This window comes from Engraulis encrasicolus, chromosome 13 (assembly GCF_034702125.1).
Source record: "Engraulis encrasicolus isolate BLACKSEA-1 chromosome 13, IST_EnEncr_1.0, whole genome shotgun sequence".
Taxonomy (NCBI): Eukaryota; Metazoa; Chordata; class Actinopteri; order Clupeiformes; family Engraulidae; genus Engraulis; species Engraulis encrasicolus.
In genome coordinates this window covers 31,312,346-31,330,002 of record NC_085869.1, presented here as the reverse complement: position 1 = coordinate 31,330,002, position 17,657 = coordinate 31,312,346, and the positions used below count along the sequence as shown (strand labels likewise).

The 17,657-nt window shown below is 42.9% G+C and overlaps 1 protein-coding gene across 1 annotated transcript in view; it reads left to right on the top strand.

The window, feature by feature from the left end:
• Nucleotides 1–3,039: 3,039 nt before the first annotated feature.
• mfsd6b (major facilitator superfamily domain containing 6b) overlaps nt 3,040–17,657 on the top strand; it is a 28,325-nt gene continuing 13,707 nt past the window's right edge. The window contains exons 1-2 of the mRNA XM_063213690.1: nt 3,040–3,238; nt 3,916–5,593. Of these exons, the coding sequence (XP_063069760.1) occupies nt 3,918–5,593 (1,676 nt within the window). The 5' untranslated portion in view covers nt 3,040–3,238; nt 3,916–3,917. The remainder of the gene's footprint in view (nt 3,239–3,915; nt 5,594–17,657) is intronic.

Genomic DNA, 17,657 nt, shown 5'->3' with positions numbered 1-17,657 from the left:
TAGCGACAAGGGCAGAGGAGGAGAGCTGACTGTCAGAGTAGTGTGACCGTAGCTGTCAGTTCAGTTGTCTTCTGAAATGTTCCGAGTCCTGGCGCAACTAAGTTGGAAAGCCCACGCCATCGGAAAGAAAAAAAAGCAACCAACGACGAAGCTGTCGAAGTAACAACGGAAGCGAATATTCCCGAGATAATATTTACTTTCAGTTAAACTAGGCTTCTTGTCATTTTGTTGCGCATGGTAGAGAAGAGCTCCTCCTCTCTCCTCTCATCTCTTCTCCTTCCTTGGGGTGTGCGTAGGCCTATGTGAGGTTTTGTAGTGTTAAGCTGTGTGCTTGGTTACTGTAGGCCTATGTTAAAGGTCTATGTGAGTGGCTTGTGTGATGTGATTCAGCTGTTTTCAGAGGAATTGAACAAAAACTAATCAAATTGATTATGCCTAAGTAATGAAAGTAAAAAATAAAGCAGAAGTTAAAAAATAATGAAAAAAATATATAGCCTGTAATATGCTTATTATGTAGGCATATAGGCTAGTAGCTTATGCAGGCCTATGGTGTATCTGTGTTGTAGAAATAGTTGAACAAAATGACCATAATTTAAAAAAAAAAAAACTAGCCTAAAGCATAGTTTATTTTGGCGAGAGAATAAAATGGCTTGTTGAACTTCTGTTTGGCTGGTAAGAAAAAATGTCCACTAGCCAAATTGGCTGGTGGTGGAAAAAGTTAATTTAGAGCCCTGCTCACAACACACACTCACACAACACATGCAGTTTTGAAACACTAATATGGGCCTACTGATATAGACATGTACTACAATACACACACACACACACACACACACACACACACACACACACACACACACACACACACACACACACACACACACACACACACACACACACACATATATGACATATATGAATATAGGCCTACCTTTATTGGCCCTAGGGGGAATTTGTTTTGCGTTTTGGGAACACTTCAGCAATTACAACATTATACAAGGACAAGACTAAAAAACAAACAAAACATACAGAGTATTCAAAATAAAAATAAAAAGTCCTGGTGGAATAGAAATAATTAAATCAAAATTAAAATCCTGTACATTCAGTAGCCTATATTAAAGTTATTATATTAACTCTGTCTGCACTTAACTTATTCAACAGTTGGATGCTTCTAGGCACAAAGGATGTTAATCCTCTACTAGTTCTAAAAAAGGGTAACCTGTATCTAAGTCCAGATGGGAGGAGGGAGTATTCAAAGAAAAGGGGGTGGGATGGATCATGTACTATTTTTAATGCCAAGCTGGTAGTGTACTCATCAGAGATTTGCCTGATACGTTTAGCTTCTGTTCCAGTTATTTTACAGCCTAAGCGTGTGATTTTGTCCAGCATGTGTCTGTTTTCAACAGAAAGACCACCTCCCCAACACTGAATGGCAAAGGTGACCACACTTTGTACAAAAGTTAAATAAAACAATCTTAAAATCACTGTATCAACCTTGAAGCTACGCAGTTTCCTTAAAAAATAAAGTCTCTGTTGTGCCTTTGAGTATCTTGCAAGAGTATTTTCTTTCCATGTAAGCTTATTATCTATAATTGTACCTAGATACTTGTACCCTCTACTGTTTTAATGTCGTTCCCATGCACATTAATTGGTTCAAGTGGTGGCATTTCTCTAAAATTTATAACCATTTCTTTTGTTTTTGAAACATTTAAAATTAAGAATTTTCAGTGCACCAAGTATAGAACTGGTCTACCTCTTGTCTGTAGCCAGTTTCATCTCCCACTATCAAACCCACTAGTTTACACACACACACACACACACACACACACACACACACACACACACACACACACACACACACACACACACACACACACACACACACACACACACACACACACACACACACATAGATTTAAAGAAAGAAAGAAAGAAAGAAAGAAAGAAAGAAAGAAAGAAAGAAAGAAAGAAAGAAAGAAACAAACAAACAAACAAAGGACGGAAGGAAGAAGTTCTGGCAATTTTAGTAATGAAAAAAAAATGAAATTGAAATTTAAGTTCACAAATTGAGAATTAGAGAATGTGAAATGTGAATTTACGGGAAATATGTATAGGCTATTATTTCGTGGCCAATAGGTGGAGTTGATGTGAATGCCTATGTGACAGGGCACATTCTGCAAGGCCTATCTTTGAATCATCTGACCAGCATTAATATAGGCTACTCTACTCCAGTCCTAGCCTAGCGAGCTAAACCCCTGGCGTACAGCAAAAAGCGCCCGCTAGGGGCGTGTACATTTCTAGGCTAGTCCTCTCCCTCTCTATGCACAGTTTATAGCAAGTTGTGCCCTGTTCAATTTCGACCACGAGATGTCGTCATCTCACACCCTCAAGAAGAGGAATGCCAGGGGTGCGTTGCCATTTTAGTGCCTATTTGGCAAGGCAACAATCAACAGTCATTATTTAAACATGCATTATTCATTAAAAAAAACAAAGTTACATCTTGCATATGTAATGCAATTTTGGTAGGCATTATAAAACAAGAGTGTGTGGAAAAATAGGCCTAAAATATTCACTGTAATGTCAAGAAATGTCCAAGGCCACTGTACGACTGGTGAGTTTTTATTTTTTTATTAATCCAGCAACTGGTCTACAAATCACTCCAGCCACTAAAGTGCTTGGAGAGGGAGATCATTACATGCGTTCCAGAGCAGTAATGGCAATATGCGTAATGCGTGCGTAATGTCATTATTCCGTTGAAATTGCTGCCGGTTAAAATTGTTTGCGGTATCCAATTGATAAGATATGTTGTACCACAGTCATTAATATCGTTTGATAATTATACATTTCATACATAATCAGGTTGGAGTCACAGACAGTTCACGGCACGTCACGCCGAGCGTTCGCCTTTTGGTGAAGGAGGCTGATGCATCCACCAGCCCATCCCCGCTTACTGCAATAGGCAGGTGAGAACTGACGTCAACTCCAGCAAGCGGTTCGCCCAGACATCTCATTCCATGCTTCGAAGTATATGAAGTTGACTCAACCACACGCTTGCTGTGTGACTTGGTCGTACAAGATTCCTCTGGTATTTTATCCTCTAAAATATCCTCAATGGAAATCAGAAGAGGAGCATCGCACGAATTCAAATGATGTTGTTAGGATATGTTTGGATAGATCTTGCCATATTATCCGCCAGAACCAGGCGGTGAAGACTCCAAACTCGAAAACAAATATCTGGGTAAGTCACTAGCTTAATCATCTTTATGCTCTTTCACGGAGAATGGTGTCTGTTCACCCTTGCGTATATGCGTCAAAGGTTGCTAAAGATGTCGTCATATTGATCCATACTGTGAAATGAAAATCATTGCCTGCACGATTTCTCAGTTCAAAGACAACTTACTGAGGTTCTTTGGGAAACAATCTGTAGATTCACCCTTAGCATAAACATTACAATTTGTTCAGATCAGAAAGAAAATGGAAATGAATTACGTCCATGAACATTTTTCAGTCATTCTCAATTTTACTCAAAGCTTGAGCATCATCTGGTGACATGAGTTATTGATGATTCTGATGAATTATTTTCTGACCTGTTGTCGTACTATTTAGGATCACTGAGACTGTTACAGCACTGAATAGCATTTCTTCTAGTGCCTTCTTTCATCTCATTTGTTTTGATAAGTCAGGAATAGAATCAAACCAATCTAATGTTTCTTTGTGCATTCATTTACCTTTCAGAATACAACTATTGCATTAAATGACACAATAGTAAGAGTTTCAGTCAGCTGTGCTGCAGTGCTTTCTGTCTTTCACCTGTTTCGATACATGGATTCAGCTCTTGCAAAACTCATAAAAACCTTGCAACACATGTCACCAATCAACATATTTAGTCAGCTGTGTCTCTTTTCATGTTTGCAGTGATGGAGAGCGACCGCATTGCCATCCTGAACGAGGATGAGGAGGACCAGAAGAGGAAGTATATCCTCTCCGAGCCCTTCAACACCCTGTGCACGGAGCACGGAACCTCCAACTCCTCCCTCTCTGGTGGCGGCCCCTCTCCCTCCACCAACGCCACCCCCTCCTCCTCCGGGGTTGTCTCGGCCTCCCAGTCAGCCCAGAGCGTGGACTGCCTGGAACGAGGCTGCCTTCTGCCCATCATCACCAACCACCTCCTGGTGTCCAAGGTCTTCTACTTCGTCTTCTACGCCGCCTACGGCTCCTTGCACCCGCTGCTGGCCATCTACTACAAGCAGCTGGGCATGACGGCCAGCCAGAGCGGCCTGTTGGTGGGCATCCGCTACTTCATAGAGTTTGGCAGCGCCCCCTTCTGGGGCCTCATGGCCGACCGCTTCAAGAAGGGCAAGGTCATGCTGCTGTTCTCCGTCTTCTGCTGGGTGGTGTTCAACTGCGGCATCGGGTTCATCAAGCCGGCAGCCATGACCTGCGTGGAGAAGGCGCCGCCTGCCAACGTTGTTCCTCCTCCTCCTGTTGTGAACGGCAGTCACCATCCCTACAACCCCCAACACACCCCTCACCCTGCGGTGAATCGCACCCGAAACCGCAGATCCACATTTCAGAGTTTGATCCCTGACCTTGAACTAATGGTGGACATGGAGCCAGGTTATAGTGTTGAACAGAGACACATTAGGAGTGTGGATGTCAATATGTCTGACCGGTTAGCCATTGCTGCTCAAGTGTCAACCCCAATGCCTATTGTGCCCAGTGTTACCACCACCATAACCACCACAACCACAGCTACCACAACACCTTCCACTACCTCACAAGCTATAAAACCAAACACCACCTTGATGATGACCACCTCCTCCACCACCACAGTCAAGCCCAAGGAGTACAAGATTGTCTACAACCACGACCAGGTGAAAACCATCTTCCTCTTGATCCTGCTGGTCATCATCATCGGCGAGTTCTTCAGCGTGCCGGCGGTCACCATCGTGGACACGGTGACCCTGCAGTACCTGGGCAAGCACCGCGATCGCTACGGCCTGCAGCGCATGTGGGGCTCTCTGGGCTGGGGCCTGGCCATGTTGTCCATTGGCATCTGGATAGACCACACGTCCATCACGCTGATCATCGAGGGCTGCGCGCTGCGTGGGTACAAGAACTACCGGATCGCGTTTATCGTCTTCGGTGTCCTGATGACCCTGGCTCTGGTGGTGGCCACGCAGTTCTACTTCGATGACCATGAATATCGGCCCAGCGGCGCAGGCGCAGGAAGTAGTGGCGGTGATGGGGATGAGAAGGAGAGCGACGTCGAGATACCGCACGTGGTCCAGAACATCTCGAGTCCCGAGAGCAGTTCGGAGGAGGCTCCAGTGTGTCCCGAGAGTGCCTACCAACCCTTGCCCATCAAGGAGCTCTTCGGCCTGCTGTGTGGGATCCGGTACGGCTCGGTGCTCTTCGTGGCCTGGTTCATGGGCTTCGGTTACGGGTTCGTGTTCAGTTTCCTCTTTTGGCACTTGGAGGACCTGAAAGGGACCACTACGCTGTTTGGGATCTGTTCAGTGCTCAGCCACGTGTCGGAGCTGGCAGCCTACTTCACCAGCCACAAGCTGATTGAGCTGGTGGGACACATCAGGTGAGTGGGGTCTTTACTCATTCATTTACCTGTTTGGCCTTGTGTACTCTATCTACTACACTGACTTGCCAGGTAGTATCATAGAACTTCATAGAACCCTTCCATGGACCCTTCAAGACAATCAGTTGAGTCTTGTCTGTTCATTGTATTTTTGCACTGACTTCTTCACTATAGTGCAACTTGGTACAGATACCATCTAGCATCTGGCCTCTTACATGATGTAAAATGGTAATACAACCTCTCCTCCCTCTCTAATGAATGAAAAAATATATACTTCTGACTGATATGCTGAAGAATGCGTCTCCCTTGATAACATATCTGCTCTCAGTATTGGGAGGTTTTGGGTTCATCAGTGGCTGCACTGCACAGGAAGACCTTGGGTTATCGTGCTGATGAAGGACATGCATTATTATGGCTCCCTCACATCATGACTGGGCCTGGTTCTTCAATTGGCATTGAGTTTTACTAGATGTTGTTGAGGAAATATGCATTCTTGGGTGGATTAGGTGGATCCCTCGCAGGCGGTTGAATATTGCATTACTTTTTTCTGCAGAATACTGTTATGACAGATGCCACTGTTTCATCACTTTCCATTTTTCAGACTTCTGCTCTGTCCTCACGCTTTCTGCTCTGATACAGTAAATGTTTTATAGCCGCACCAAATCCGTTCCCATGGAGACCAAACTCCTTATCGCCATCTCTCATCAAGAGCAGCTTCTCATTGCGATTGATGACGATGACAGGAAGAGGGTTGCGTCAGTGTGGCCTGGAGTGACACCCAAGAGTTCACATCTCGTTTTCTTGTCCTCACATGAACCTGTTTTTCATTTGTGTCATTTGTTCAGAGAGTGTTAATTTTGTCGACTAGACTAAGACTAACTATAGTCGACTCTTGAGAGTTTAATCGACTAAATTCTGACTAACAAAAATGATCTGTGAAAGACTAAAACGAGACTAAAATGTTGAGGACTTTTAGCCGACTAAATAATGACTAAACAAAAATGATTTGTGAAAGACTAAAAGCGACAAAGACTAAGAACTGACATTTAGTCGACTACATTCTAACTAACAAAAAAGATTTGTGAAAGACTAAAAACGATTAAGACGTAGACTTTTTTGGGGGCTCAGACATAAATTGGTACAACCACAACTAAAGCCTATAAATTAATTGTTAATTGGGAATCAACCTTTAAAGGGACACTGTAGGATTAAATAAGATAATTACAGCTGAATCCATCCACCGACACTTATTTGAATCATTAAATGAATGCTCTGGACTACTTTCGCACCCCATTGTCAGAAAATCCTGAATGTAACTTTTAGCAGACTGACCCTAAGGAATATTGGGGGAGAAGCTTCTCAAACAAAACAAAAAATCCCTTTATGAATACATAGCACCAGCGACATATTCACATTTGTATGCACTATTGACTGCTGGCACAGTGGGATTAAAAACATTCTCACCGAAAGCTTAGCTAGGTTAGATTTAGAGACAGGCATGACATTGGCACATAATTCTACATTGTGTCCTTTTAAGACACAGTGTTACAAATTTGCTATTACCAGAATGGCAATAACAAAGTCCTAGTGCATTACTAAAGGCCCTGTGTTTTATTGTATTGTGACTTAAACTAAAGACTAAAATGTTAGACTAAAACTAGACAAAAATGTTGAGGACTTTTAGTCGACTAAATAATGACTAAACAAAAATTATTTGTGAAAGACTAAAACTAGACAAAAATGTTGAGGACTTTTAGTCGACTAAATAGTAACTAAACAAAAATGATTTCTGAAAGACTAAACGCGACTAAGACTAAGAATGGACTTTGACACAAGACTAAGACTAAGACTAAATAGAAAAATGGATGACAAAATTAACACTGGTTCGATGGGGGCGCTGTTGCGCGGCATGCGATGAGGACGTGAAACTTTTGAGCTCCCAACAGGTGTCATTTTATTTCCAAAAAAAAGACCAACACATCGGTATATTTACTTTCTCTAATCATCTCTTGACGTTTCCTAATCACCTTGGACTTATTTGTTTATCCATTTTCGTTGTTGCAATGTCGGGATCAGGGAAATCGTCGAAGCAAAGTAAGCAGCATCGTGCCGCCGCTTCTGCTAGCCAACCGCATGCTGCTGATGAGGAGGTAACGGCGACTATGCTACGAGAGATACTGGAATCATTTAAATCCGAAATATGTAATACAATTGAGTCTGCAGTTCAAGGGCTTCAAGCAGACATTGTCGCGGTTAGGTCGGAACTGGGTTCTACAACGGGGGCTATACAGGAGTCCATTAATCTACAAGAGGAGAGGCTTACTGCCGTTGAGGACTCAGCCACAAAGACTAGCGATACAGTGACCGAACTGGAAGCTACCGTGGCCGCTATGAGAGGGGAAATACAAAGGCTGCAAGATAAATGTGAGGATTTGGAAAACAGATCGAGGAGGAACAACTTGCGGATAGTTGGCATTGCTGAGGGAGAGGAGGGCAATAAGCCGACGGAGTTCATCTCAAATTTCCTAAAAGACATTTTAGACCTCGAGGAAACGCCACTCATTGACCGTGCCCACCGATTAACCCTCTCCCAGCCCAAGCCCGGTGCACCCAGACCGTTCATCATGAGGGTCCACTTCTTCCACGTCAAAGAAGAAATACTTCGCCTGACAAAAGAAAAAGGAGCCCTTGAGTACAACGAAAATGCCATCTACATATCCGGGGACCTGACTGCTGCTGAAGCCAAAAAGCGGGCTGCGTTCAGCGACGTGAGAAAGATGCTCCAAAACATCCCCGATGCTCGGTTTGGCTTCAGGTATCCTGCTACCCTCAGAATCACCCTGCGCGACAAAGAGGAACAACGCTTCAAGGATCCAAAAAAGGCTTTGAAGTATGTCCAGTTAGCCTCAAAAGCTCAGGTGCCTGGCGTGTGACGATCTTCTTATACAGGTTGCCCTTTCATTCATTTTTTTCAGTCAGGAATGTTGAAACAGTGTATCTCAGCTGTGTAGTTTGATCGACATTTAAACGGACTGACTCTCTGAACGCAAAGACAATTCTTATGTAGCGTCTTTTTTAAGTGGTTGCATAGTGGGCATAGGCTACACGTTGCCTACTCTATTCTGGTGATTGGTTAAATGTTATGTCACAAATATGCTTGGATTTTTATGTCTGAGCAGGCTACAGCAAGTTTTTTTTTTCTCTCTTTTTTTTGGTCTTACAATCATTACAGACTTTATGACACCTGGCGGCATAGGTTTTTTTTTGCCTCCTCCACTGAACAGCTGTGGTTTCACGGCTCCGAAGCTGCAGTCAAAGCTTCATGTTGGGGTATAGAGTGAGTCTTCTGCACCCATGTTGGGGGGGTGCTTGGTTGGGTGGGAATAGGGGGGTTAATGCAGTATTTTATTGTTGTTATTTTTGTATTGTTTTTATTCGTTGCTTTAACCTATTTTTTGTTTTATGGCCACAATACATTTTACAATATACACTTGCTATGGATACAAATTTACAAATATATTGCCTATGGTGATATCATGGCTTATATTAATTTTGCTAGCTGGAATGTCAAAGGACTAGGTCGTCCCACGAAACTCAACAAGGTGTTGGCACATTTAAACACCCTGCATGTTCAGATTGCATTTCTTCAAGAAACGCATCTGTCCGTCTCTGAACAGATGAAACTGAGAAGGAGTTGGGTCTCACAGAGTTTTCACTCCCTCTTCAATAGCAGGGCCAGGGGGGTTGCCATCATAATTCACAAAAATGTAATGTTTACTGCTTCAGATGTTATTGCTGATAGGGGAGGGAGATATGTAATTGTCACTGGGACTTTATTCAATACTCCTGTAATTTTGGCCAATGTGTATGCACCTAATTATGACGATGAGGGTTTTTTTGTTAAGTTTCTATCTTCTATTCCAAACCTTGACTCTCATCAGCTGATCGTAGGTGGCGACCTGAACACTTGCCTGGACTCCTCGCTGGATAGGTCATCTAAAAGACAAATAACTACATCCAGGTCAGCTAAGGTTATCAATAGTTTCCTCACAGATTACGCAGTGGTGGCTGTGTGGCGTTCTCTTAACCCAACTAGTAGGGCTTACCTCCTTTTTTTTTTCTAATGTTCACCAAACATTCTCCCGTATTGATTATTTTTCTTTTGGACAAGAAGCTCATCCATCAGTCAAGGCTTGTACATATGAAGCAATAGTCCATTTCTGATCACTCACCTCTTTCTCTTAAACTAAAATTTGATGACATACCAATGACCCATCCACGGTGGAGATTTGATACAAGTATGCTTTCAGATGAATATATGACCAGGGTTATTGCTGCTAGCCTTGACTTTTACATACATACAAACTCTACTCCAGACGTGTCCCACTGTACAATTTGGGAAGCTCTTAAAGCCTTCATGAGGGGTCGCTTGATATCTATATCATCATTCCAGAAAAAAAACAGCACTCACAGGAAATACTCGTCTGACTCAACAAATTCGTCAAATTGATGACCCAGCTAGCCAGTGATCCTTCACCTGAACTAATTAAGGACCGTCTTCTTGTCAAAGCAGAATTTGATACACTTACTACAAAGGATATTGAAAAAATGATACTTAGATCTAGGCATTTATACTATGAATCTGGTGAAAAAGCACATAGGCTCTGCTCACCAGCTTAGACAGTCATCTGCTTCTAAACATTATTTCTGAAATCAAGACACCAAATGGGCTTACACACATGACTTTTCAGAAATAAATAATGCCTTTAGGGAACATTATATATCATTATATACTTCTGAACAAAATTGTACCCCCAGTGGAGATGGAGCAGTTCTTTACAGATATTACTATCCCTCAGGTTGATGAAGCCACTGTAGACTCCTTAGACAGCCCAATATCTCTTGAAGAGGTTAAGGCAGCTATATCTGCCCTGCAAACCAACAAAAGTCCTGGACCTGACGGCTTCACAGTGGAATTTTACAAAGCATTCTCTGCTCAGTTGATACCACTGTTATTAGATATGTACAACGAGTCATTTGAATTGGGACATCTGCCCCAAACGTTATGTGAGGCATCTATTAATCTTGTTTTATTAAAGAAAAATAAGGACCCCCTTCTATGTGGCTCATATCGCCCAGTATCACTTTTGCCAGTTTGATTTTAAGATTTTAGCAAAGGTCCTGGCCACTCGTCTAGAGTCCTATACTTCCACATATTATCTCTCCAGACCAAACTGGATTTGTTAAAAACAGGTTTTCCTTTTTTCAACATTCGTCGACTTTTCAATATTATTTATCATCCATCCCAGGCTACTACATCAGAGGTAATTATTTCATTGGATGCTGAAACTGCATTTGACAGAATTAGCTGGCGATATTTGTTTTATATACATTAGAAAGATTTGGTTTTGGAAAAAACTTCATTTCATGGGTCAAATTATTATATGCAGCCCCTATGTCTTCAGTGAGGACAAATTAATGTTTCGTCTGAACCTTTCTCAGTCTCTCACGTGGCACGCGACAGGGGTGCCCTTTGTCACCCCTGTTTGTTTGCTGTTGCAATTGAGCCATGGCCTTGTTTTTAACGCCAGACAACGCAACTCACAGGGATTTTCAGGGAGGGTCAAGAACATAGAGTTTTCACTCTAAGCAGATGACCTATTATTATACCTCTCTGACTACTCTCATTCACTCCCAGCTGCACTAAATATATTGGAAAGATTTGGTAAGCTCTCAGGTTATAAAATTAACCTCTCTAAGAGCGAGCTCTTCCCAGTAAATATGTAGCTTGTTCAATGTCATTCAACACATCCCCTTTCAAAGTAACGTCTAAGTTTACATATCTGGGAATCAATGTGCCAGATAAATTCTCAAAGCTGTTTAAAGAGAATTTCACCCCTCTTGTGGCAAAAGTTGAACAGCTCTTAAAACGCTGGACTCAACTCCCCCTGTCTGTTGCAGGACGAATTAATTCTATAAAAATGTCTATACTCCCCAAGTTTACGTATCTGTTCCAGAATATCCCGGTTTTTTATCCCAAAGTCCTTTTTTACGCAAACTTGACAGCATTCTCTCATCTTTCATTTGGTACTACAAAACTGCTAGAGCAAGACAATGCACAGTGTTAGGGTGGCATGCCTCTTCCAAATTTTCCATCCTACTATTGGGCATGTAACACAAGACCTATGGTATGTAGCATAGGCTATATGAGGACCATTGTGCTGATGTAATACTTTCTTGACAGTATACTGAATCACAGTCATGTAAACCATCTTCACTAGCAGCTCTTGTATATTCACCTCTTTCATCAAACACAAATCGCACAACTAATTTCCCAGTGAAAACATCTCTGAAAATATGGACACAGATCAGGAGGCATTTTTGGCTGGCACTCCATTTCATTTAGAGCACCCGTCTAATGCTAATCATTGCTTTAAACCATCTGTTATCGACAAGGCTTTCCTAATCTGGCACAACGCAGGGATTAAGCAGTTTGAGAATTTATATCACAATAGTACTTTTGTTTCTTTCCATTATCTCCATGACACGTATAATATCCCAAAAAAAACCATTTTTTTTCCGCTTTCTTCTTCAAATTCGTAAACTATATTAGGAATATATCCCCAACATTTTCCAAGTCAACCTCCTTGTGCTCCCTATGACCATGTACTATTGAGGCCTTTGTCATTCAAGGGTATCATATCAGCCTGTTATGGCAGGGCTGATGGCACTTTCATCCTCAAACACCTCTGAATTGAAATCTCAATGGGAAGGTGAGCTTGGGGAGTCAATTATTGAAGAAACGTGGGAAGCAGCCTTGGACCGGGTTCAATAGCTCTTCAATATGTGCCAGACATGGTTCCTACAATTTAAAGTTTTACACCGTTCCCACTGGACTAAATTAAGAATGTCTAAACGTTTATCCTGATGTTGACCCTCTATGCGATCGATGTAAGTGCGCTCCTGCATCACATACCCACATGTTCTGGTCATGTCATAAACTAGCAAAATATTGGTCATCCATCTTTGACATAATATCAGGTTTCCTTGATCAACCAGTATCACCATGTCCTGTGATTGGGATATTTGGGGTGGTACCTGATCATTTAGGTCTAACTAATGCACAATCCCATAGTATTGCCTTCCTAACACTTCTGGCCAGACGGCTGATTTTGATGAAATGGAAAGACTGTAAACCCCCAACTGTAACACATTGGGTCAAGGAAGTTCTGTATTTCCTCAAATTGGAAAAAGTAAGACATTCTCTTAAGGACTTAGCAAAGGGTCCAACAACAGACACTTATAGGAAAATATGGGGACCTTTCCTAGACTATATAAAGACACACACCACACTGTCCATATAATAGGCTAGAGCAAAAAGTGTACTCCATAGCAAAGATTGTGAAAAGTCACAAAATATTTTGATGTGGTCTTTTTGTATGTCTTTTTTTTTTCTCTCTCTCTCTTCTTTTCTTTTTCTTTGTATTTGATCCTTCAATTGTCTTTGGTCATATACCTTTGGCTGTCATTATGTTAATATTAGTTTTTCTGTTATTTATTTATTTATTTTATTTTTTTTCTGGATTTTTTTGTATTGTCAGTTATTACATTTAATGCCAAAAAATACTCAGACTTGTTTTATGATGTCATGTATATTCTAAAGCGAAATAAAAAAGAATGTTAAAATTAACACTGGTTCAGAGAGTGGTTTGGTTCAATAGATAATAAAATCAATGGGACCCAGTTTGAATTATGAATGTGACACTTGACCTGTCATATTTTTGTGCCCTGCTAACGCGTACAAATGTGCAATGTGAACAGGCCATGACAGTGCATTACAGACATTATTTCATGATTTATTTAATGGATTGATGTCTTCAGCACACTGCTATTGATTGCTGCTATAGCTAAGTATTTATATCAAGTAAAAAGCCATTTTAAAATGTCCTTTAATGTAATTAAGTTATCTTCATCGGTCCCAATCTCATTCGAACAGTTTGTGGTTCTGTAGCTTCTTGTGTACTTTCCGACAATTACCTGTACAAGGAGGCCTGTGACGGAAAGTCCTGTTCTCCAGCAGGCCACCAACAGTAGCACAGACTGTGACACTAACCAGAGACGGTTGCACTGGAGGCTCTACTTGGAGATGATTTGTGCTGGGACACTGTGTCTTACACTGTAGTCTGTTTGGCTCTCAGTTGAGATCGGCATGTCTGCTCTCAGAGAGAAGTTTCCAGCATTAGTAAGCGCATCTTTGTAGCCATTCATTATGACGATATCCCCAAGATCGGCTGCTATTTTAGATTAAATACGGTAAGCGTCAAAGAGAAGATGTATTTATATAGGCCTAATTAACATGTGCCTTTAATTAAAGAAAATATGAACACAAACCCATATAAAAGTTATTTGAGTGTGCTTAGAGAAGTTCCAGTTATGGTACAGTATTCTGATGGCACAATGTTTCAGCAGGAGACGTGGCACAACTGTTAACCATGCCCAAAAACCAGGCTTTGTCCTTTAGTCTCCACAAACAATTAGCACTGCATCCGCCTGTTGGCACGGATGCTAATGACATTTTAGTGTGTGTGTTTGTGTGTGATTCATTTCTAGACAAAGACAAACAAACAGCTTCTTACTGGCCCATTCTGCCATTCAAGGTGATGGCATGAGCACCAGGCGTAGGTGAGGAGGGCGTCCAAAGGTCGCTCTGTGTGTGTGTGTGTGTGTGTGTGTGTGTGTGTGTGTGTGTGTGTGTGTGTGTGTGTGTGTGTGTGTGTGTGTGTGTGTGTGTGTGTGTGTGTGTGTGTGTGTGTGTGAGGACCTGGCACACGGTAAAGTGAGAGGTGGTACCGCTGCCAACCGGTTGTTGACTTGTGCTAAGTGGGCACAGCCAGGGCCACACACTGTGCAAACTGAAGGGGGTGGCGTCCAGTCCAGCAGGTAAACGCTGCATACAGGAGGCTGGGCACCATCCCTCTAATTTGGACAAACAGATGCCAGAGGGCATTAGCAAAGCAGCACGTAGCACAAACAGGAGAGGGCAGGATAAAAGAGGAGAGGGAAAGAGAGATGGAGGGGGATAAAGAAGGAAGGAGAAGGAAAAAACTTGAGACAAAAATGGGGTGAGAGAGAGGTGGAAAAAGCTATCCTTTTCAGATGGTATTTCTCAAGCATCTGTAACATTTTGCAAATTGCCCGCCTCCGTGAGTGACCAAGATGAATAGCCAGCTGACATAGATGGGGGGCTGCCTCTGCCAGAGCCTGTTGACCTGCTGCTACCACTGCAGCCACAGCACACTGCCTACTTTGCTCAGGAAATAGGTCGGGTCTCTTTGCCAAAACCTTTTTTGCCTTTCGGTTGCCATTTTGCACCATCAGGCTTGCTTAACCCATTTTGTCCTGGAGCGACATATATGCTACATTCAGGTTCTTGAGATTTGAGCTCTTGTGGGAATGTCAGAGCTGAATGACATTCTAATGCAAAACGAGAGTCCTTTCTTTTAAATTCAACTCATTTCATGTTTTTATGCGCTTTGAAGGCTGAGATATTTAGGTTTTAAGAGGCAGAGGGCACCTTTTTCCCTAAAAGGGCTTCTGACAAAATGGGTTACGAGATAGAGCCCTTTTGCCTACCTCTATACTGGTGCATTGGATGTAGCTGAGGAAAGGTTCATTAAGCGTAAGAGGAATTTTGCACACCCCCCGTTTCAAATTCATGCAAACACTTCCTTTCAACTGTGCAGCTTTTAAGCATCAGGTTTGAGAGACACAGAAATAAAGGTTCACATAAGATACCATTACAATACCTGAAGCTACAGTTATTTTTGTATGGAGACTTTGATGGGAACATGGTTGTTCTGTAATTTTGGGCTCTGACCCAGCAACAATAGTTTTACTTTACTGTATCGTGTGTAGAGAGAGCACAGCTTTTGTCAGGAGTGTGTGTCCCAGCAATGACAATGTAAATGCAAATGCAAAACTTTTCTTCTCAGTTTTTGTATGCAAATGGACACATTCTCTACGACATTATGTTGCAGCTTAGAATGTAGGCCTACACGCAGCTTAGAATGTACAGAAATAAGCACTGGAATGACTCAGCAGTCTATTACCTGTCAGAACCTGAACAGGTGTTGCCAATAAGAGAGCTTTGGTGGGTACATTATGTGTCAATGTTCTGCGGAGGTTACTGACATCTGTGTTGTGTTCCAGATGAGCAACGCTACACAGCAGCAGAGTGTTCATGCATGCAAGTCCTCATTAGCTCAGTATAGCTGCCACTCCCTTCTCCTCTCTCCCTACCACACAGCCTGGTCTCACGTGAGCGACTTTAGTGTTTTTATAACAGAGATTAGTCTGGCCTTAACTAGACAAACTGTCACTGGGACATGGAGGATGTTGTGGCACCAGGGCTTCGATAGCTAAACTGTCTGCTTTGTTCATGGTCATCCTTCCCCAGCCCCCACCATCCATCGTCTGCCCCCCCAACCCCCCCCCCCCCCCCCCCCCCCCCCCCCCCCCCCCAACTCCACAGTGTTTCCCATACACAGACCATTCTGTAGCACAGCACCACAAAAAAAACAAAACACAAACACCACAAATTGATCAACATCCAAACATACATCTCAATGGGGGTACACGTAGCACCACACAAAGCCATTTGGTTTGTGTGAAACACTGACCCTTCACCCCTACCATCAACCTTTTGTTGGGTCTGATGAATGTACAAACATAGCTTTTTTTTCTTTTTCTTTTTTTTTACTGTTGTTTGCTTTCATAATACGCTAGACAGGCTGATGGGCAGCCTATACACACTGTGTACAGTACCAGAGCCCAATGTCTCCATGTTGAGCTGAAAACGGAGATGTGACTGAGGCCAGTTTGCTCGCTGGGAAGAAAGAGGGCTCTCATACACTGCAGCTATTTTTTTATGTTGTGAAACAAAGCCATGATTGTGTGATAGTCGCCTCTGCAAGGGAGACAGAGAATGACAAGCGGTGAAAAGGGAGAATACACATTACAGTTTCCCTTCTCACCCCCATCCACTCTCACTCACTCTGTAATTCACCTTTACTCCTCCTTCTTCCATCTCTCTTTCGCTCCCTTCATCTATCCCTATGTCTGCTCTGGTGGCCTGTTTTCTGACACGCAAGAAAGACAGAAAATGACAGCAAGAAGCAAGACAACCTGAGGAGCAAAACAACCCCCCTCTCTCTCTCTCTCTCTCTCTCTCTCTCTCTCTCTCTCTCTCTCTCTCTCTCTCTCTCTCTTTCTCTCTCTCTCTCTCTCTCTCTCTCTCTCTCTCTCTCTCTCTCTCTCTCTCTCCTATTCCTGATGTCTACTTTGGTAGCCCATTTTCTGCCATGTGTTTTGAGTAAGTCTGGCCGGTCCCGTGTGACCCTGTAACTGGATCCCTTGGCAGGCTGAGCCATTAGCTGGGCCCTGCTGCTCTTGTGTAGGCTTTCTGACTGACATCGATCTCCTGCAGGGGCAGAGCTATTGGGGGGGAGAGTGGGGCTCTTGCCCCTGGGCCCATGGCCCTCCCGTATTGGAGGTGGAGGCTCTATCTTGACCAGGCCGTACGGGGGGGCCCTAGGGCCCTGTGTGCCATTGTTCTGCCACTGATCACTCCACATGCACCCAGACCGCTTTGGATCAATCGTACAGAGACAGACAGATGGGCAGAAACCAAGAGGGAAAAGGAGAGGGAGGGAGGGAGGGAGAGAGAAAAACGAGATGAGAGAGACCAAAGAGAGAGACCAAAGAGAGATACTACAGTATGTCTGCCATCCTGAGCCACGTGCCTCAAAACAATATTGTGTGTGTGTTGTCTGAATGTGTGTGGGTGTGGGAGCGAGAGGGAAAGTGAAAGGAAGACGGAGCGAGAGGCAAAGAGGGAGAAACTGAGAGAAAAGGCTGGCAGCACTGGTACATAGTAAAAAAAATGCAGTACTGATTCAACACTTGAGTCAATTGAACACCTTCGAGAGTTTATTTGGTCCCAGAGTATTCTCTAAGTTTTGAATGAACACAACATTGTTTTCACAGTGTAGTAGAGAGCAGTGGT